Source organism: Lissotriton helveticus, chromosome 10 (assembly GCF_964261635.1).
Source record: "Lissotriton helveticus chromosome 10, aLisHel1.1, whole genome shotgun sequence".
NCBI classification, from domain to species: Eukaryota; Metazoa; Chordata; class Amphibia; order Caudata; family Salamandridae; genus Lissotriton; species Lissotriton helveticus.
The window spans coordinates 592,482,436-592,505,745 of NC_136071.1; the positions used below are offsets into that span (position 1 = coordinate 592,482,436).

At 42.9% G+C, this 23,310-nt stretch overlaps 1 protein-coding gene across 1 annotated transcript in view; it reads right to left on the reverse strand.

Annotated features, from left to right (window-relative positions):
* LOC144785417 (UPF0764 protein C16orf89 homolog) overlaps nt 1-23,310 on the reverse strand; it is a 714,167-nt gene that overhangs the window by 181,230 nt on the left and 509,627 nt on the right. The window contains exon 5 of the mRNA XM_078664336.1: nt 7,987-8,125. Coding sequence (XP_078520462.1) covers nt 7,987-8,125 — 139 coding nt within the window. The remainder of the gene's footprint in view (nt 1-7,986; nt 8,126-23,310) is intronic.

The following is a 23,310-nucleotide window of genomic DNA, read 5'->3' on the forward strand; positions in this document are numbered from 1 at the left end:
TACCCTTTACTACTATGCATGTATGGTACAACATATGAACATATTGCTCACAGGGGTAGGGCCTGCAGACATAGCGGAGTGTCCTTCTATATATCAGATGATGCTTGGTACTAAAGCAAAAAATTGTTTGTTCTTGAATCTAGACTGGAGCTATTACAAACGTACTAGATTTAATATACTTAGTGCTGCGTATAAAGTCTGGAAAGTAATTAAGAAGATGTATGTGTTCCAAAAAAATCTTGGTATACCCCATTGGCAGCAACAACGTTTTTTCCAAGTGGATTTTGGGACCGGATTGTATATAATTGGAGAACTAAAGGTATCACCCTGGTTGGGGATGTATTTTCGGAAGATGTTCTTAAATCATTTGAACAACTCAGGGAGCAATATTTTCTGCCCCGGGCGAATTAGAAATTATCTTTTGAATGTTTGTGGGAATATTCAACCCAATCTTCTGATGGAAGCAAATAGAAAGGCATCAAGAATTGGGACATTATACTCACTCATGCTTAGTACGAAGCCTAATGATTTGGAGGAGCAAGGTCGTAAATAGGAGAATAGACTAGGATGTCAAGATATACAACTTGAGACCTCTCTAGAATTAGCTGGACAATTATTTTTATCTGCCAAGTTAACCACCCAGTACTATAAGACCATCTTCCATTTGTACTACACACCGGATAAGATCGCCAAACGGGGTGGGGACCCAGAGGGAAAATGATTCCGCTGTGGGAACCCAGCTGCTGATGCTGTACATACTTTTTATGCATGTCCACTACTAGGTAGATTACTGGAGCAGCTGGATAAGTTCCTAACTGAAATGTTGGGATTGCCTGTACATTTATCACCTGAGCAGATTTTGCTAGGGGTAGAGATGGGGGTTGCGGCTGAAGCTGTACCTAATAAGAATCTATATTTGATTTTCTTAGCCACAGCAGTGTTAAGATTATGTATAGCCTCTGATTGGTTACAAAAGGATGCCCCATCATTCGAGGCATGGAGGGCAAGGTGTTTCTCTATGTTTAATATGGAGTATAGTTTATATGCTCTAAAATTTGTCTGTATGAGTATTTATGACATCAGTATTATATTATCCTCTGTTGCCTCTTCTTTCTATGTGCTTCTTCATTTTGGCATAAATAATGTTCAATTGTAATCAGTTATTTGATACTACGCCGCATATGTTCAGTTTATTTCTGTTACTCATGTATTTTGCTATTAAATAAAAAAAATGTTTAAAGTCATCTTTAATATCTTTAAAAGCGGTGTCTTATGTCTTTATTTGTGCCGTATTTATTTTATAATCAACTCGACTGCATTCAAGCTCAGCTGCACGTGCTTCCAGTACACACGCTCCTAAGCTCGAGCTCTGAACGCTCTGAACGCTGAGTGTTTATATTCAATTACCAGCAGCCTTCACGCTCGAGCACACGCTAAGCTCGAGCTCCTTCACGTTGAATTTAATTACCGGCTCGGCTGCCTTCAGGCACGCGCTTCTAATCACATGCGCTCTCAAGCTCGAGCTGCTTCACATGCTGATGTTTACATTCAAATGCAATCACTGGCCCTGCTCCCTTTCGTGTCCGAGCGCATGCATTTACATTTAATTAATGGCTCCAAAATCAATGTCCACAGATCACCAACTTCCTTATAATAGCTCATTCGTCTCCACGCACAGCTTAGTTGAAGATGCTATTTATTTATAGGTTGAAACTGTATTTTCCTTTGTGCTTGCCTTGCTCGGTTACTGAAACACACACAGCTACACTGGAATGTTAGTTCTTTTTACACCGAGGCTGCAAAACTCATGCTGAGTCACGCGAATTGAAAAGCATTATAAACTGTTTTAAAATTCATTAAAAGTCAGTGGGGATCATTCATTATAAAGCCTCTTTCCTTTAGGCAAATAGGATTTCCTTTTCTTTTGCTTTCAATCAGATCAATAAGTCCTTGAATCATCCAATATCCAGCACCAAACACAGAATGGTTGTAACTCACGGTTTTCAATATGTAGATTCCCCCCTGATCAGTCCACTTTTCCTCGTCACCATAAAAAGTGTAGTAATCACACTTAAATTGTTGGTTGTAGAGCTTGTTTATTCAGCAGATATACAAGATACAGCTTATCAGCAAACTTCAGCTTACAACTGCTCTCCACAGAACTCCCCATGATGTCACCACATACATCATCAAGTTCTATCTTAAAGAAGACATTACCACACACACCAATTCAAAATCATCATGAGCATCCTTTGCTACGACAAACTTGATGTTGTCAGAAGGTAACCTGGATAAACAATCAGCAAGGAGATTTAGTTTTCCTGGTACATACTCAATGCTAAAGTTGTGTTCCATAAGTCTGTATTGCCATCTCGCAATTCTAGGGCTAGCTTTCCCTCCCCCTTTAGTAGTGAACAGGTCGATAAGTGGTTTATGGTCAACACGTACCACAAAATTTGAACCATACAGGTAATGCTTGAAATGAATGATGCCCCACCAGCAGGCAAGAGCTTCATGCTCGATCACAAGTAAGAAGGTTCAGCACCATGCAAACTCCTTGAGGCAAATGCAATTACTTCATCTTTGCCATCACTATTTTGCTTAGTGACGGCACCTAAACCTTTTTGAGCTACTTCATGTTTGATTAAGTTAAATTCCTTAGAGCATGCATCATCCCAAGAAAAACAGACATTCTTCTTGAGAAGAGATCTCATGTTGTAAATTTTAAATGCACAATTGGGAATAAAACGGGAACAAAACTCAATGAGGCCCATAAAAGACCTTACTTGATCCTTGTCACTTGGAATTCCAAAATCTTCAATGGCTTTACCCAGGCTGTTTTTGGGTTGCACATCATCAACAGATAACATATACCCTAAGTAGTCCACAGTAGTACAATTAAGTTTACATTTGTCAATGCCAAGAGTGACACACTTTAACAAAGACAACACTTGGCACAATCTGTTATTATGTTGACTTTGATCCTCACTGTACACCAAAAAATCATCTTGAAAGGCCATGACCCCAGGCATATCTTTGAACATACTTTCAACCACTCTCTGAAAGACAGCAGACGCAGAGGCCAGACTAAAGGGCAGCACTTAAATTGACGAGGCCCCCAGGAGTGATAAAAGCAGTTAGGTGCCTTGATTCAGTGTGTAATTCAATTTGATGATATGCAGATGACATATCTAATAAACTGAAGAACTTGGCACCATTGAGAGTAGATGTCATATGCGTGATGTTAGGAAGAGGATGCTGATCAGCCATATATTCTTATTTAAATCAAGTAAATCTTCACACATGCGCAGATTGCCAGTTGCCTTTTTAGCCAAAACCACAGGAGACACCCAATCAGAAGATTCAATAGGTTTGATTACATTACTTGAACACAATCTATCTAATTCTTTCTTTAAGTCAGATTGTAAAGCTAGGGGCACCCTCCTAACCTTGTGTATGACAGGTTGGGCACAATTTGTTAATCTAATCATGTTTGAACCTCTTGAAAAGACCTAACTCTTTTTTAAACACTCCTGGATATAACACATCCCAAGAGCTTGGTTGGACAGTTTGAACTTGGAAGAGATCTTTCTTCAACATCACTTGGTATTGGGATCAAGGATGACACCAAGATTACCTTGGTCTCCCCACCCAAGAAGACACGCTTTATTCCTTGCTATGTATACAATGCCTTTGAATTTTCTATCCGTGAATTCAAAATCAGCATTAAATTCACCAACATCAATGATTTTTTCACTATAGCCAATAGGATGTACACAAGACTGATTCAGAGTTTGCTTTGGAAAGGATTGTTTCCAGAGTGATTCACATATTAAAGTCAAAGGAGAACCAGAATCAGCCAACATTTGTACATTAACACCATTTACAACAATTGTACACAGAGGTCTCTTCAGTCCTTGAGGATTGACACCCCAAATACCATTGGAACAATCCATGTCCACAATAGTGAGGATTTCATCTTCTTTGCTGGATGAAAAGTTTTCTTCCGTTAAAGATTCGACATTTTGTACTTTCTTGAAGGGTCTGTTTCTTTTAGACTTACAAACAGCTGCAAAGTGCCCTTTCTTTGAGCACTTGACACATATTTTATCAATGGCTGGGCACGATATGGCATTGGCAAGGTGATTAATCCTGCCTCATCTGTAACACGCTGATGTAGTGTTACTGCTTTTTTTTATCTGGTTTAATCTTTAAGTCATTAGACCTCTTATATTTTGATTTACCTGCACACACTTTTTGGCTATTGCTGTTGGATAAAGACATTTGCTCCATGTACAAACAAGTGCTTTTAATCCTTGTAGCGATGTCTAAAGCCTTTTGTAAAGTTAGGTCAGGTTTGGATAGAATTGCCTCTTGAACCTTTTTGTTGTTGGTCTTTTCGACCAACTGGTCTTTGATCATTTCCTATTCAAAAGTTTTGAATTTGCAGGAAGAAGCAAGAATACGTAAAGCACCAACGTATGTTGGAGCAGATTCACCTTGTAATTGACCTCTCTTGTGAAACTTGTGTCTTTCCACAGTTACATTTTACAAGCTCTGAACCGATTTTCTAATGCCCTGATGGCAGTAGCATATTCAGCTACTACATTGTCACCTTCACCATTACCAACAATGACAATTTTTTAAGGAATATGTGTTAATATGGTGCAGTCTTCTGTACCTAAACAATGTCTGAGAACAGCATATTTCTTTTTACAAGTTAAAGATCCTCCATTGAGATACGCTTTAAATCCTTCTTTCAATTTTTCCCAGTCTATTTCTGGAGAAGCTGGATTGGGTAGAAAAGGTGCAGGTCGAGAAATAGCTTGAAACACACCTGGAATGAATCTATGCGAAACTGTAAAATTATATACACATTAAGGACCCAAATTAAATAATTATTGAATGTGTGCAATGTTAAATTAAATTAGTTTGATGAGAAGAAAAGAGAAAAACATTCAATAACGAATTGAATTAAAATGAGTGCAGATTGCTGAGATCAGCACATGTAGATGTTTAGTTTGGAAATTAGTGTGCAGATCACCAAGATCAGCACATGTAGATGTTTAGTTTGGAAATTGGTGTACTGATCACTGTTAGGGGTGGGCGGAATTTGCGTAATCGCGTTACGCAAATCTCTGAAAAACGGTAAAAAATCTCCGCGAACACGCAGGAATTCCGCAAACATGCGGAATTGCTTGTTCGAGATGCTTTTTTACTGTTCGCTATTGCAGTTTGTGTCCTCAGGGGGAAATATCTTGCGAACAAGTATTTGAGAACGCGAACAAGCAAAAAATTTCACGAAATCCCGGAACGCATAATTTTGGGCAATTTTGCGTTCTCCGCGGAACGCGATATTACCCATATTCCGCAAATTCCGGGAGCGGAACGGAATTTACCGCTCAGGCCTAACTGAGATTGGCATCGATGAAAAGTATGCATAACTTGAAATTCAAGAAAACGTTGCCAGCTATGGAGTGGTAAAACGCACAAGATGATGGACGGAATGTTGCACATTGGCAAAACATTCACCCCCAGTCACAGATCTGGGTTTAATCCATTGGCTATGGAGTGGTGCCTGATTTAAAGATGGCCGCGGGACATATACGTGATGACGCATGATGTAAGGACGTCGTGTGCGGTTCACGATGAACTGCACTTGGAAATGAAATGAAGATGGAACTTCATTTTAACAGAACGCCCGCACTGTTGAAGACAGAGCGCTTGTGCACAGCTGGAATGGCAGTTTGCAGCATTAGTGAACCCAGGAGGAATGGCAAATGGTCCAGGGTGACATTCTGTTTTGATCCGCTTATGCACCTTACCGGAGTTAAAAAAGTTGTCCGTAATAAAAGCAGGAATGAAGGCAGTAATCTTCGGCGTTACCAGGAAACAGCATGCACAGACGAATCGTCAGCAGTAAATACCGCACACGTGGAGGTCCTGTTGACTGGCAGCCAGTCGCCAGTGTAGGGAAGTACAGACGCAGGTTTGAAGATTTAAGTTGTGTTTATTAGTTTGTCAACAAGACAGAAGAAACGATCCGTCTGCAAGGCAACTTCTTTCCAACTGTCACCAGAACCCAGACACCAGAAGGTTCCTTCCATTCTCTTGACCTACGGGAATTCCAGACGTCAAAAGAATGGAAGAAGAACCCAACATAATATTATTTATTCTTTTCATGGGAGAGACAGATTTGGTTGAACTATTGTTTTGATTAGAGGGAAAGTGTGGAAGAGAGTGATCTGATGTTTAGAAAGGCCCTGGTCATGAATGAATTGGTGTGATGCGATGAGATGTGGTCTGGTCCTCAGGTGTGGGGGCACTGGCAAACTGTTAGAGGCAGCAGTGGAAACAAGTTCATCTGGTTGAGCATTGTTATAGGTTTGGGAGATTTGTGATCTTGCATTTTTTTCTAAATAATGGGTAGAAAAAATGACAACTATAATTTGGCAGAAAACTGTCAATCAACTGGTATTTTTGTGTGAGCTTCAGCATTCCTTTACCTCACCAAACTTTCATCTGGACCACAAGCTCAATTGTTTTCAGGGACTTGAGGGATAGTAATAGAAGTGGGTATGAGATGCACTTGTTTTGTATCAAAGGGAGATTCACAGATCCATAAAGATTCTAATTTGATTTAACCTTTGGTGGGTTTGCCTGTTTTAGGGGTAATCCTCGTATTTGCTAATGCATTTAAAAGGGCCGGACTAGCCATAGTAGGCATCAGGCAGTTCCCCAGGAGGCTGGTAGTGTGGGGGCCAGTTTTGCTGTGATGGGAGCCAGTTTTGTTACTGGGAGTAAGTTTGGCAGCTGTGCTGCAATATTGGCCCCCAGTAACAAAAGCAGCAGTTCTTCACTCTTTCACTGCCCCACCCGGGGGCTCGTCTGATAAAATCACCAGGCCTGCTTTGGCTTCCCAGTCCTGCCCTGGTGTTTCCTTTCTTTTTCTAGATGCCAATCTGCTCAGAAAACAAAAAATGGCATTGCCTCCTTCCCTTCAAGGTGGTTATCTGGCAGATAAAGAGTATCTGGTGTGCCAGGCACCTGCCAGCTTCAGGATGCCCAAGAATGAGCACACTTTTACTGGTGCCTCTTTCAAGCCAGTTTCTGCATTAGTGATTGGGGCACAAATATATTCTGTCACTTCTTCTGTGTTGAATAAGAAACAAAGGACCTGGTTACAAGTGAGGAAGTCTTCCGACTGCCGCACTCGCAGTGGTGCAGCAGTGGCCACTTCTGCAATATTACGACTCTCACCATCGTACCGGTGGTGGAGGGTCGCCTACGCCAGGGAACCGCTGTTCCCTTGCGCTGGCATAGCAAATAGGCAATGGAATATGCTGAGCGGGACTGGCACAGTACCACCGAGCATATTATGAATTTCTCCACTGCCAGTCTTTTCCAGGCAGTGAGCCCATCATGAAATGGGTGGCAGTGGGGGACCATGCCCCCGCCATGGGGATGCATTCTGGGGGGCACAACATGTGCCCCACTGTATGCTTGCACTCCCCAGTTCCATCACAGCATGGACTTTAAAGTCCATACTGCGCTGGAACATTTTTGCCGTTCTCATTGCTGTGCCCTTTTTTAGGGCACTGCCATGGGAAAGGTAAAAGGCCATTCACCTGCGCAAGTTGAACTCTTAATCAGGCAGGCGGTGTTTGTCTGGCTTTGGCACAGCTGTGCCCGTGGAGATCTGGTGCAAGTCGTAACCAGACCCTCTAACTTTTTCCTTATTATCCTAATTTATGTATCTAACTTTTAAGACTCACTTGTATTCATTTTGTGTAATATACATTTCTATATATACTAAAAGGTTAAAAACAAATTAATTATTTTTTTCAAACCATGACCATCACATTCCCCAATAGTACCTTACAAAAGACGAACTTGTTACTTCAATAAAATGGTAATTGATGCTGGAAGACATGGATTTAACATCACCACACCAACCCTTTTCTCCAAAAGCTCATGACCACTTACTGTTTTCCATGAACAGATCTAGATTTTCAAAGGGATAGCCATAGTCTTCAACCTTCAGGTTAAATTTCATCATGTTGGCGCAAAATCTAGCCGTGTAAAATGGGGTTTCCACTTTAAATAGATGATTTGTGCATCCTTTCTATTGAGAGAAATCAATTTAAATTGAGTTTACTTTTTGTAATTGAGAATCATGCAACATATAATAAGAAAAGGATATGACATTGAGCAAGACTCTATGGCTAGATTTACTATCATTTTGTGTCATGGTTGCACCACTTTTGTGGGGCAGTCATAACGCAAAATGTTAGTAAATATTCCGCAAAGCCACACAACGGGTGATTTACCCTGCCTTGCATGGCTTTGTAAAAAAACTTTAACACAATGCAGCAGCTTGCGCTGCATTGTGTTACATTTAATTCTGGGAGAATTCCAGGGGTAACCCATGGACAGTTCCATGCATCCACCCCTGGACGTCATGGAACCCCACATTTACAAAAGTTTATAAAACCAGGGATTGTGTTAAATTGCTACTTCTCCCAGAGATGGCATAACAAGCAGAAAAATATTTTTTCTCCTCGTTATTTCTTCTTTCAATGTTTGCTGCAATCTACAGCACCTATATAAAAAGAAACATGCCTTGAGAGATTGTTTTTGTGCAGGAAGGTATCCATTACTGCACAAAAACAATTCTCTTTGTAATGCAGGCACCCTTGCACTGTGATGCAAGGGTGTCTGCAGTGGCGCTATGCTGCCTGAAGTGTGCCAGCTCTTTGAGAGAGCAGAAGTGCACAATATCTTAGTAGATATGGCACAGTTTTGATCTCTACCTCTCATGCAAAGCAGCACTGCAAGTTGCCTTCCTACACTGTGTTGCATGAAAGGTTAGTAAATCTTCCTCCCTTGGTTTAGGTGAATGTATGAAGCTGACAAATTGTCATATCCTGAATGTGCTGGGAGAGACATTTTTCTAATATATGCCCTCAACTTGGTGTAGGCAAAGTTTGAATGGTGGAGGGGGTTGATAAGGGTATCCAAGGGGAAGTCAGCAGTGTTGATATGCTTAAATGTGAATGTTTGTTAGATGGATATGTAGTCAGTAATCTTTTGGGATGAAATTCACCTACTGTGATGCATTGGCTGGGGAAGACTGGAACAAGTTTGTCAACTGTGTGCAACTCCACCTGGATACTCGGTGGCATAATGCAAAAAAGTGGAGTCCCCTGTAGAATGTGATAAGGGCCTGAGTCTCTCATATCTCACTAATGCTATTGACCTGGGGCTGAGTTTGGGACACTTGGAGAATTGGAGGCCCCCTGAAGGGTTAGTGGCCACCCAGTGCCACAGGGGCATCAGGGGTATGTGTTACATACATCCTGATACCATTTGAGATATTTCTACCTGCCTATACATTTTTGTATTCCATATATTGCATAAGTAAGTATACTTGAACCCATCTGTTCTCCAACTTTAAAATTGTTACAATAGTATAACTGGATTTCTGGAATTTTGATAGGCTCGAACCAACAATATGGCATACTAAAGATCAAAATAGTCTTATGTGGGATATTCAGGGCAGCTACTGTGAACTCTAGGTTTCATGGCTACTATTCATTTTACTTACAGATGTCAACACACTCTCCCCAGTGCTGAGCTCCCATTCTGTGTTTAGGGCTGTTCATGCTTAAGCCTTCATAACATGTTTTACTCAAAATATATGCAGACCATATTTGTGTCCTTTGTTTCCCACATGCTGGGGATTCTGAAGGCACCCATGTTTTGTGGATTCCACGGTAGGGAACAGAGAAAAAATCCAAAATGTAGCAAAAACTTTTTGGGGGAAACATGGTAAACAGTCTTGTGCAAAACAGGGTTTTATTCTCAAATGGCATGAACAAAAGTGTTAGTGTGCTACTATTTCCCCTCTTCCCAGCTTTCAGGAACAGGCAGAGTTGAAAAACAATATTTTTCACTACAGTTTTTGCATTTTTCTGAGTTTTTAATTTTTCACGGTTTCCAACTACTTGCAGGTTATGTTGGTAAGAGCTGTGAAAATGGAAAGTTGTAAATTTATGAAAATTTGAAAAAATTCTGAATTCAGCAAGGGGTCACTGGTGAATATTATTCAAGGTTTTCCCAAAGGAAAAAATAGCTGGCAATGCTTAAATTTGTATTTTTGTTGTCCTGATGGCAATATACAAACATGATTTACCATTACATCAATCAGCCCTTTCCAGTCTCAGGACTACTTAGTGTTTGTAGGTTATCTAAAAGCACACACTGCCCATAGCCATCAATAGAGCAACAGGATACAATGATTTGTCATTGTGTACCAACCGTGATAAAGTTCATAAGATAAACTCTTATGAAGGAAGAATGGGTATGAAGGAAATCTATGTATTTTTTTAATGTGCCCTAAAATATGAGTTTATAAATACTGGTTATTCATGTGACTCTGAATTTGGCGTTACTCATAATATCATGTGATCCAGATGGCATTTTGCAAAATGTGATCTTTCTTGTACACCGGCTTACATTTTTAAGCCAGAAACAGAGAGAGGTTCAATGGATAGTAACAAATGATGTATTCTTCAGTTTTCCCACACTTCTCTCAATAAAATGGGTACCCCGCTTGTGTAGGTGAGCCTTTTTGTACGGCTTGTACATTCTTTTTTAAATTTGTGCATTTGCTGGACAACATAAACATTAATCCTGACCACGTGACACCCACTCCTTGAAAGTAGATCGATAAAAGCTACCCTTCTACAAATGCTAAAATATAAGGGTCAACAAGAATATAAAACTACTAAAATCTAAAAAAGCATCATGCTTCTTCAATAGCTAGGAGCATAGTGAAAGCCACTGAAAGTGCTCATCTGAAAGCTTTATCAAAGGTCAAAGCGTCGCCTCCCTAACTGTGCGGGTAGGTGGAACCAGTACCTGTATGCAGCAAGTCATGACTGTTGAAACTGTCACAAGAAAGACGATGCCCGGTTTCATGCCACAGCAGTTCTGATCGCTCAACATCAAATAATTCCGACTGAAGAGTAATCCAAAGGCTGGACAAATCCCAGCAGTTGGAGAACCCATCAGATAGCAGGATAAGTTTGCCGTGGATGCATTACATGCACCATGAAGCGAAACCTCCCCACACACCAAGAAATGCCCTAAAGTATTCTCGCATTCAGTCCAGCTAAGAAAGACTTCAGTCTCGCTATCCCTACAGAGAAATCTCAAAGGTAAGATCCATGACTCATGCACATATCATTTCTTAGTGCTTTGTATCTGCCTACCCGATGGTGTAAATAGTATTGGAAGAGAAATGTTGAAATCAGCAGAAAAATAAACCTGAGGATTATACAATCAGGGGAAGGTATTTCTGCAACAGTGAATGGGAGTTACTCTAATTTCTCTATGCGTAACATAGTTTACGTCTCATCATTTCTTGCCATGATTGTTTGTTGTTTTCATAGATTGTAAGGTAAAAATGAGCCATTTGTATTAAGGTGTCAGCATGGTACATGACCAGCATGAAGTACCGGAAGAGTCCAGCTGTAAAGAGTACATGTCATTCTGTTTGATGTCTATTGCAGATAACATAATGTTACCAAGAGAGAATATCCTAGAGAACAATATAGTCAACTATTGCTTGAGCCCTTTCTAAATTTGCCTTGTAAATTTCGACAATGTCTCAGCAGCCTTCGGCTGGTAAATTTTCCACACTTCATTTTCAGCCAAGATTGTCGTAGCTATATGACAAGTTCTCCCAAAACAGAACATTAATGTATCTTGGCATGTCCCCTTCCAATTGGAGTTGCATCTCGTATATAAACAATGCGGGACACTTACCCTAGTATTCGGTGTTTCCACCTGGATATTGCCACTCAACAACACTGCCACCAGACTATCCATCAGGTTCCGGTGAACTATCATGAATTTTGACATGATGACCGGCATTTTCAGAGCTGACTGAAGAAAGTGACCCAATAGGGGCCACGGGTCACCCGCGACCACCTCTCAGCCTTCCAAACAAATGAAGAGTCATCAGACGGATGTATGACATTACAACGCATGCTTTTACATCGCATGCTTTTACAACGCTGTTTTTACAACGCATACCATTACAACGCATAGTGCTTTTAGGCGCTGGGTAGTGAATTGTTTAATTTACTATTCCAACTCCAGTTTCCGTGGATAGTAGGGAAGGTGTTGGATAGTACATTAAACACATTCCCTATCCTAGAGCGCCCCCCAGCGCAATGCGTTGTAATGGTTTGCGTTGTAAAAGTCGCGTCGTAAAGGCACTGCATAATAAAAGTTGCGTTGTAAAGGATGTTTCCCCATCAGACAGTAGAGAATACAAACCAAGTTTGTTTATTCAGATACACTCGGGCGGAGCCAAGTCTACAGAGTCTCTGTGGATTGCTGCAGAGGGACTGACATCAGCAAGCACAGTGATACATTATGTACAATTCAGAACCAATGAGGGCACGACCAGATTGGAAATTTCCAGATGGAGGCAGCTACACAAAGGAGGTACAGAAGGATAAGTGCCAACACTCGGACCGGGCACACACTATCTCTATGCCAAGGTCATTCTGCCTGTGCCCATCGCTGGTCTAGTGGGAACAGGCCTCTATCTAGTGGGAAAGGTATACGCTAATAAGAACAGTGTATTCATTAGTACAAGGCCCTACCTTGAAGGAAACAAAAATTACCAAGGCTGCTTCTCGCAGAGAGAGAGAGAATCTAGTTTTGATCATGGCTCAAAATGGCGGCCGAACATATAATTGTGCCGCGAATGCTAACTTATGCAGACAATATTTGCAAAGAACACAGCTAAAGCATCTTTATTCTAACACCACTCCCCATTCAGAAGCAGTGTCCTTAATAGCCATGGCATGCTTGACTTTAAGTCCTTCTACCATCTTCTTTATGAATTGAGGTTTTGACTATTTAGGTTTATCTTCCTTTTTAGGTCTCGCCTACGCAGCACACATGCGCTGCTTAGAAGAGAGACCTAATGCCATCGGCACAGCTTTGGGGGCAAAAACGGGTATGCGTTGCATTGCTTGCAATGGCAACACGTGCACGTCTGGCGATTTCCTTGTGGGAGTGCGCAGCGCCATATGGTGGTGCCATATGGTCGCAATCGCGATCATGCCTTGCTGCAGGCTCCCGCAAGGGAATCGAGCAGCCCACCTCCCCCAGCTGCCACGTGCTCTTGCTTGTGCTTGTTTTACTAGTAACAGAATGCCAACTCCCTGCATGTTTCCGCCGAAACTACCTGATAACAGCCCTTGCGGTCGAGTTAGCTGCTTTGTCTCACTTCCCACCCCTCTCTCTTTCCTGCCGCCCCCTCCTTTGCCTGCCTGTGCGAGACAACTTCAGACGATGAGTCGTGCTCTTGGAAACTTGAAACGGTAGTCCAAATAATGACACAGGAAATGTATGATGAACACAACTAAGTTCCGACCCCTTCCAAGAAGCTGCTCTCCGGGTATTGGCTAAAAAAAAAGCACGATAAATTACATTCTTCGTAAACACGTCCTGGGCAGCCGGGTGGAGCAGGCCGGGGCTTGCGCGAGGGCTTAGTTGTGGTGCTGGCACGCGCTGAGCCTGCAGGGGGCGGAGCAGTCCTGGCCTGTGATGTTATCGTACGTCTTGTGCCGGTTGCACAAGCTGCTGCAGAGATGATGAAATGCGAGTAGGGAGCTTATTTACCAAGGGGGTGTGGGACAGACAATCTGTACCGCCACAAGTGTTGGAAGCATCGTTTGTCAGATTACAGCAGCCCTTGTTGACCACATGATTAGGAGAGGCTCCACGTCATGTATAAGCAGATCTGCCTCAGAGCCAGGGTTCAAGGGCTGCCCGGAAGCCAGAGCCTTCAGGGAAAAGGAATATGCCCCCTACCGGCGGTGGCAATATTAGAAGAGTATTAATTATAGTTAGGTAAAACCATTACGAGATATAAGAACACCGTATTAGTCAGTACACAATCAGTTAAAATCCAGTGGCAATATTGGTCAGAGGTGTTGGACTTTTTTTTCCAGTTTGTATGACGAACGACCCTCTTTGGGAAACTAGTTATGTGTTCACGTCAAAGCCAATTGTTGCACTTTTTATAATACAGGCCCACATTAAACAAATGGATCACAGGGAAACAAATAGGTGCAGAAAGTTTAGTCAGGTTTAATAACATTTCTACATGCCTATTACGCAAGGACGGGGAGTGGGGGGCGTTGGGAGCGTTTCTTCTATTTTGTCCGCCATACACTACGTAAGGTGTGAAAAACAAACTGACAAACCCTACTTGTCATTTACCCAAGGAAGAAGCCCCTGGGCCTCACGCCTCATTCCTTTATCCACAGCTATGAACCTGGTCATGATTGCCCAGACCCAGATACTGCAAATGCCTTATATCACTTCCTCGCACAAGAAGAAATGCTGCTGATTAGCTATAGGAACCAGGGAATCTTAATTCTATTCCCAGTTTAACCACTAGATCAAATTGTGTGATCTTGGACAAATTATGTTTCCCCCCTTCATTTATTTTCCAATTGGTACTAACATTTGGGGGAACTTGCAAAGAGGGTGAACGCCAGGATTACGTGCCACTGGGCACTGTAGCACGCGCATAGAGGCAGTTTAGCTTGCTGCAGCGCTCTAAATACGTCTTATCACTCGAAACGTGATGTATCGTATAACCGTGAAATCCATATACTTTTTATTGCCATTCCCTTATAAAGACATACGGTGGCTTTTGAAATGGCTTCAACACTGATCATGTTATTTGTTTAATCACATAATAAATGAAACGCCAATAGGTCCTGTTAAACAACGTCGGATGGGTGACGTAATGCGATTGCAGTCCACTTATGTTCTCTGTGATGCCTGCGCACATGACAGCAAAAGCAGCGTCCTCATAAGATTCCACATTATCAGGCAATGTTTTGATTCATTCTGTCACAGTCCTCTCCCCAGCAAACACACCCACCCCTATTTTATGTGTCTGCACAAATTGGGGTGGGTTGCTCACGTGCAGCATTGAATGAGAGCTCAATGTTCCAGCAGCTAGACGATTTTTAAGAATCAGTGCTGTGTCCTCAGATGAACTTTCCTGCTGCTTGCTGCAGTGTGCTCCTTAAAATGGCGATGTCGGGCCGGCCCACAAGAGCCGCTCTCTGAGAGGCGTCAACGTGAGACACTGTGGCTTATGATTAGCAAGCACGGGCACTCCGGTACCTGAGATGAATTCCGAGGTGTATTTAAGGACATTTCTCGGAGCAAATGAGGAAAGCGTAGCAGACCCTATTTTTAACACGAGAGACGTGTAATGAGCTAGTGTCTTTGTTTTGTTAGACTACCAGACACAATAGACATTTTCACCCGTGATGGTGGGATTGTGTTCCATAATAAAGAACTAATGTTTATCTGCTGTGTTTTGGGGAGTGAGATAATGTTTTCACCTCCAATGTTTTCATTTATAATGCTCCGTTTCCTCACATAGATAAGCATTATGTTTCTCTCATCTATTGCAGGATGAAAAAAAAAGAAAAACTATTGTTCCTTTAATGTGCATGGCACAACGAAACAAGCATTGGCATTGCCAATAGATCTCGCTTTTGGGACCTCATAAGTATTTAGTTATGCAGCACAATATCCTTGGTGCCACATCTACAGTTGCATGGCTAAACACTTATAAGGTACAAGGTTTAGCCATGCAACAGCTGATGTTGTTGCACCAAGGATATTGTGCTGCAAAACTAAATACTTATAAGGTCCCAAAAGCGAGACCTATTGGCTATGCCAATGCTTGTTTATTGTGTAGTCAGACGATCGTTGTGAGTCCTTCTTCAGTTTCATGTACTCCTCTGATTTGTGCTCTGACCATCCACCTCTCTCCGATCATTTCTCAGATGTCTAATGAAGGGAACAAGACAAACCTGTGTCAATATCCTGATACTTGTGAGGCATTTTAATATTATCCTGCTTACACAGTTTATAGCGTTTTTCAGTTGCTCCTGCTGAGGAGATCTACCCCGTGTGCTAGTCTTTTCTTTATGCTTCTTATTATCCCACTTCTTCTTAGAAGAGTTGGGTTCTTGCTAAGAGTTATCCTTTTCAGAATTTTTCTTAATTTGTGGTTTAGTAGTTACAGTCTCCCAAATTATCTCTGCTTAGGGATGCCTAGGTTTCTGCAATTACTTTAGGTACATCTCACTCCTGGTCTCTTGGAACCAAGTTAATGAGTCATTGGTTTAATGCCAATGTCGCTGCTCCTCATGTGATGTTACTTAACATAATGACGGACACTGCTGCAAAATTGGCCATCAGTTTCATCCACAAATCCAGGACAGGGGCTGCCCTGTATCCATTTTGAATCTGTTTAAGCACTTTTGGCAAAACACCTAATGATGGTGTAACATGAATTCTGGTAACTACTGCAGCAAAGGCTGTACCCCATGTGGTGTAGGCCTCCACTGGGGGAGCCATTCCCATTAGCAAGCATATTGTAGGAATTATGTGTTCTCCTTGGGTCCCATATAGGGAAACACTGCCTCAAGCTGGCTTGTTTTCTGTCCAGACCAGAACGGGACTTACTCTCTCCTGATGGGTATCTTACCCAGGACTGCATTTATTGTTTGGAGGCTAATACCCAGTATAGCCAATTGTGGTTGTGCAGTTTGAGCAGCCTTCACAGTATTTATTGTCATTGTTCGCATGACAAACGGTGTTAAACATCTATATGTTTTGACCAGATCTCTGTATAATGTACGCAATTCTGGGGTGTTCAGATGATCTATTTCTGGATATGCTATATGACCAGCTAAGACTGGCCATGTTGCTCCCTTATTGCTAAGTAGACCTAGTCCAACCTTGTTATATGTATGTTGTAGGACACCTTCAAACCAATTTTGATGTTCTTGGTAAGTTAATGGTACTTCTAGAACTTCATGAGCTCTGTAGTTTTTAGGTACTGTATCTGCAGTGTATGTCTGAAACAATATTGTAGTTGTATTAACTGCTGGGAATGTAACCCATGAATAGAATACCTGTGTCCTAAATGCTTGTGAGCCTGCACCACCAAGGTAACATAGTACTGGTGTGGGGCAGACCACATTGCAACAGCATTTGTGTAACCACATGTCTGCAGTTAGCTGGTATGTTAAATATTTGGTCATTTGTATCAGACATTTGAATTTGTGGAATCAGAGAGGGTACTCCTATAGGGAGATCCTGTGAAAGGTCCAAGCTTGAAAAATCTACAGCCAATACATAGGATTAACCTACTCAGTTGAGAAGTATTTTTTTCCTAACACCAAGGACGTCTCTTGTTAATAAGTGAGTAGGGGTCTTTAGGTATATAAATGAAAACTACTCAGGCGATCCAATATCCATTAAGTAAGAGCCCAAGCTAAAACGTTGACGGCGCCATGTTGTGCGGCTTGTATCTTCAGCGGTAAAACTGCATTTGTTGGACAACAAAAAAGTTAGGATTGTGCCAAACTGGTTCTGCGCATACACTCAGGATATGTGCGTACGAAGTAGAAATACATTTATCGTGTGTAAAAGAGAAGGACACTTAAGAAACATGAGCATGTAAATAGCTGTATTTTTTTACTAGGCATATACTGACCACGTGACAGCCATTCACAGACAACTGGAAAGGCCACGAAATGCAATGTCGAGCCATCAAGATTTTTCCTTGTGAACTTTGAATCTTTCAGTAGATGTGGGTAGCTGCAGAATTTGTGCCGGGGATTGCGCAGCTCCCAGGGAAAAATACTAAGCCCAGGCATCTCTGAAAACTAGACATCTGTGGGGGATAACATTCATGTGACTTGTGTGGAGCCCACTAACTTTTCTAATCTAGAATGCCCTGAAAACATCACTCCTTGGCTAAAATCACTGACTTTTCTCATATGTCTATTAGGGAAAGTTCATCAATATATGGAAATTGACAAAAGTCCTACTACTAATCCTTCCCACACTTCTCTCAATAAAAACTGTACCTCACAGATGTGGGTGGGCCTACCGCCCTCAACTGGTGAGGCCCCAAAATGCAACACAGAAAAATCTAATTTGGATGGAAAAGTCCCCTACATGGTAACAGATGTACAACTCTGCTTTGAGTGCCCTAGCTTAAGAGATAACTGGACCCTTGGTACCAATTTCTTTATCATGGGCAATCACGGATCATGCGTGCATGCCTGACTTAGGTCTGCCACATGGACTGGGGTCTTGTCAGACCAGAAGGGGCACACTAAGTGTTATCTTGGTAGTGGTAAAAGGCTACTGCCTTTACCCAGAGTTTATTAGCATGAGGAGGAGGGGAGAGACAGTCTCTCTTGTGCACTTCAAAAGGGCTCTTTCATTACGTAAAGGTCACTTATCAGTGGGGCCTGGGTGCATCTCAGGAAGGAGATGGGGCTGATAAGGGGATCATAAAGATTAGAGCTGGAGGCCTGGGGAACCATTGATAGGAATATATCAGCGATACTGACATATTGGTGTGACCCTCTAGTTACTTCCATGGCCTGAGTGTGGAGCTATCAAGACTGGAGTCACTCCTGCTTTCCTGCCAGACTGCTTCGTGGGCAAGGGGAAGAACAGAGGAGTGCACACTTTAGATGGGACAACTCCCACATCACAAACTTGAAAGCCTGAGATACTAAGTTGCATCCAAATTGCCAGCTGGGTGTTCGGTAAAGATAAGGGCCGTCTTTCTGGCACAGAGTTGTGACAAGGAAGAGGGCATTGCCACCATGCAGTGTTATGATTCAAAGGGCCATCCCCCAATGCGCTGGTCATGACCATTATTATCAAGAGGGAGTTCTGGTCAAGAAGAGGGTCAATCAGCATGCCCCAGGCTAGCATAGCATGTTGTGACATGCAGTAGAAGAGCAGCAGAACCCAGGGACACCAGAGACCAGCCACCAGACTCAGGAAGACTTACTACATGATTGTAGGAGTGCTCTGGGTGCCTGGTGCCTCCCTGCAGCATCCAGACTCCACTCACTGCTGGGCCACTGATGTGGACCTGGACCTGCTGAACAGCAGCTCAATGAGAGAGCAGGTAAGACTGATTGACTGGCTATCGAGCCTCTGGGGTAACTTATTGTGAATAGAAGCGCTACTGCACTGGGACACTTTGACTTGTAAGAAGCCATCATGGATCTTCTAATCATTGTAATTTTGACAGGCCTAACCTGAGTGATCGGCTTATTTAAATGGTGAATAGACCCTGTTCTTAGATAAGGACAATACTAGAGTGCCAGCATTACAAAGAATATGTGTTTATAAAAAGTTGTGTGCTGTATTTCTTTTTATGTTCATATACAAATACTATTCAGATACAATCAATCAATAAATCAGGTGTCTTGTAAAGCGTAACTACTCACCTGGAAGGGTCTCAAGGCACTGGAAGGGTGGGGAGGGAAACAGCTGCTCCGCCAAAGGTGCTGGGGTTCTGTCAAAGAGCCAGGTCTTGAGGTAGTGGCGGTGATTGCCTGAGGTGGAGAGGCTGGGTGTTCCAGGTCAGCAAGGTAGGAGAAGGATCTTCCTCCTGCCGTAGCCTTGCAGAAACATGGAACGGTGACCAGGGCCAGTTTGGTGGAGCAGAGGTCTCTGGTGGGTGCGTGGAATAAGAAGCGGTTGTTAAGGTATGCAGGTACTGCATTGTGTAGAGCTTTGTAGACATGTGTGAGGAGCTTGATGGTGATTCTTTTGTTGACTGGGAGCCAGTGGAGTTCTCTCAGGTGGCCGGTCATATGGCTGCTGCGGGTGTTGTTGAGGATGAGTCTGGCTGAGGAGTTCTGAATGTGCTGCAGTTTCTTGAGGAGTTTCTGGGTGATGCCAGTGTAGAGTGCATTGTCATAGTCAATTCTGCTGATGATGAGTTTATGGGTGACTGTCTTTCTGGACTTGATGGAGATCCACTTGAAGATCTTTCGGAGCAGGCAGAGCATGTGAAAGCTGGATGATGAGATGGCATTTATCTGGCAGCTCATGGTGAGCGAGGCGTTTAGGATGATGCCTAGGTTTTGTATGTGGTGTGTGGGTATGGGTGTGGGGTCCAAGTGCTGCAGGGCACCAGGAGTCCTCCCAGGTAGAGGGGGTGGAGCCCATGATGAGGACTTCGGTATTCTCTGAGCTGAGCTTGAGATAGCTTTTCTTCATCCAGGTGGCGACAGCCTTCATCCCTTCATGGAAGTTGATCTTAGAGCCTGTGGGTTTTCTTGTTGAGGGAGAGAATCAGCTATGTGTCGTCGGCATAGGAGATGATGTTAAGTCCATGGTTCCTGGTGAGGGCTGCAAGGGGGCCATGTAGATGTTGAAGAGAGTGGGGCTTAGGGAGGAGCCTGAGGCACACCGCAGATGATCTCTGTGGGTTTGGAGTGGAACCCTTGCATCAAACATATCCCCCAAGAAGCCTTGAACTACTTGACACACACTATCACTGATAGTCAAGTGCCAAAGGGGTAATACTTTATCCAGTTACTCAGGACCCAAAGTAGGTCAGGCGCTAGGACATTAGGAGTAAAATCGCACAACCCCTACGTTTGGGCCTCATAGCTCCTGCTTCCCCCATGGCCCGGTGAATGAAATTCTGACAATCAAGATTTTTCCACTGAATATCAATCCTTCTGGAGATGTGGTTAGCTGCGGTATTTGAACTCAGAGTAGGCCGGTACCCAGGAAAACCTACCAACCTTGGACTTTTCTGAATAATAGACACCCGTGACATGCTGGAGCGGTTTGATTTGCATGGATTCCATTACTTTTTCATACCAACAAAGCCCTGAACACATGATACTTTTGCTACCATCGAAGAATTTCCTCATATTTCTGTGAGGGAAAGATCTAGAATCTCTAGGGATTGTCAAAAGTTCTACCATTTAGCATTCCGACTCTTCTCCCAATAAAAGCAAAACCACGTTTGTGTCGGTGGGCATGTCACCAGAGCAGGAAAGGACCCAAAATGCAACAAGGATACATCAAGGTTTTTTCCATGGAATTTCAATCTTTCTGGAGATGCGGCTAACTGTGATAATTGAGTCCAGGGTAAGCCAGCACCTAGAGAAACCAACCATCCCCAAACATTTTGGAAAACTAGACACCCAAGGCAGTCCAGGGTTGTGTGGATTGCATAGAACCAACTACTTTTTTTAACCTAAATTTTAATATTTGTAGGATATTTTGAGAAGGAGCACATCTTGGAAGCCATATCAACCTGAATTTCTGAGGGTTTTTAGGTCTTTGAAATGCCCAAGTTTGGGAGGGTTCTCTGGGTGCTGGCCAGCCCAGAAAAGAAATATTACAGCTATTCCCTGTGGAAAAAGAGAGGAAAGTGGGTGTTTTAAATATATTCTAAAAGTGTACAATGACTTCTGAGTAAGAAAAAGTGCCAGGATCCAAGCACGCCACACCATCCATCTTCCCGTCCAAGGGGGCTAAAATTCAGCGTCCCTAAACAGAATACTGTAGGACGTCAAACCTCTTGTTGTTGGGCCCTGCCCCTGGAGACCAGATAGTCTTCTGCCATCCAAAGGAGGCAGAGTAGGTGTTGACCCCCTCCGTGTCTGCTAATATGGAAAAACCATGCCCAAAAGAATCAAAATGTCCTCTCCCATACCCTGGAGATGGCTACAGTGTTCAAGCTGTAGATCCCTGCAGATTAGAACATTTTTTGGGCTCCGATGATGGCCGGACCTCCACCCCATTTAAAAAAAATATTTATTGTGGTGTCCAATGGCGTTCTAAACCCATAGTGAGGGTAGGGTTGGGGATAAGCCCATAACTACCTCCCAGGCCAGGACTTTATGGATATGGTTTGGGCCAATGCTAGGCAGGCCCTCACCTTGTTCTTATTTCAAATAAAAAATATATCCCTGGTATCTATTGTGCGTTTTGCTCCCCATTGGCCCCCAAATTTTCTCCCCAGGTGTGTATAAAGACTAATGGAGCTTTGGGAGAGGGGTTGCGACCTGAGGCCAGAACTGGCAGGCCCGAATAACTATTTTTTTAAAAGCAAGTATCTCAGGTGTCTAGTTGGCTTTCTGCCCCATGGGAGAGCGCAGATTGGGAACATGGGAGATTGGGTTGTGTCAGAAAGTCTGTTTACCCTTTAGGGGTGGGAGCACCCCCTGTGGCAGAACGGGCCGGCCCTCACTGCATTACTTAAAAAACAAACAGCCCTGGTGTCTAGTGGGCTTTTTGCCCTCCTGGGATAGACATGTTATGTTAAAATTATTTGTAGAGCACATGTACACCGGTCAGTTTCTTAGTGCTAAAATAGGAGTAGCCTGGGTCCTGGTAGGTTATTTGTACACCTGGATAAACAGCCAGGTCTCACGAAGTCTCCTGAATGTCACAAAATATGTATAAGATCTAATGTCAAGAGGGAGGGCTTTCCAGAAGTGATGGTCAAACACCACAAATCTACCACCGCCTAGTTTCTTCCGTTTGTAGGACTGTGTGACCAGGAGGTGCATGTGGGCTGAGCACAAATTGCGGGCAGGTTTATATCTCTGGATAAAATTTTAAACAAATTTTGACAGGTTTCATACAGAGATAAAAAGTGACACCCAATTTTGAAAGCACAGCGCTGTGTTATGGGGAGCAAATGTAGCTTCCTCATAAAAGGGAAACGTGGTGCCATCTGGGCTGATAGAAAATCATTCTGGTGGCTTGGTTCTGCACCATTTGCTGTCTTTTGACTAAATATGATGGCAGACCGAAGTAGAGTGAATTGGCTTAGTCAATGTGGAAAATGACCAAAGATAAAACAGCCTGAACTGAACCAGTGCTTCTCTACTGATGAGTATGCTGATTTTCCTTATCTTCCGCAACTGGAAGAAGCAGGTTGAGACTACCGCTCCAATCTGGGACTTCACGGATAGGTCGCAGTTCATTGTAACTCCAAGGCTCTTAGCTGAAGAAAATGGAGTTGGGGGAGAGCTCAGCTCAATTGCCAGAAAGTTGGGCTCCAATGGTTCCGGACACCGCCTATCAGGATCAGTTCCGTTTTATCCAGGTTTAGCTTTAGGTGGTTACTGTTCATTCAGTTACATATGTGCAGCATAATGGACTTGAAATTTAGAATGGAATCAAATGTGTTGTCGATGGTAAAAATAAGTTGCAGGTCATCTGCATAATTAAACGTGCACACATTTGTTTCTCTTAGGGATAGAATCAGAGAGAGTATGTACAGATTGAACAGATGCGGGATAGTGAAGATCACTGTGGCATGCCGCTAAGTAGATTTAACATACAGCGCTGTGGAGTGGGAGAGGCGGGCAGACTGAGAGCGATCCTCCA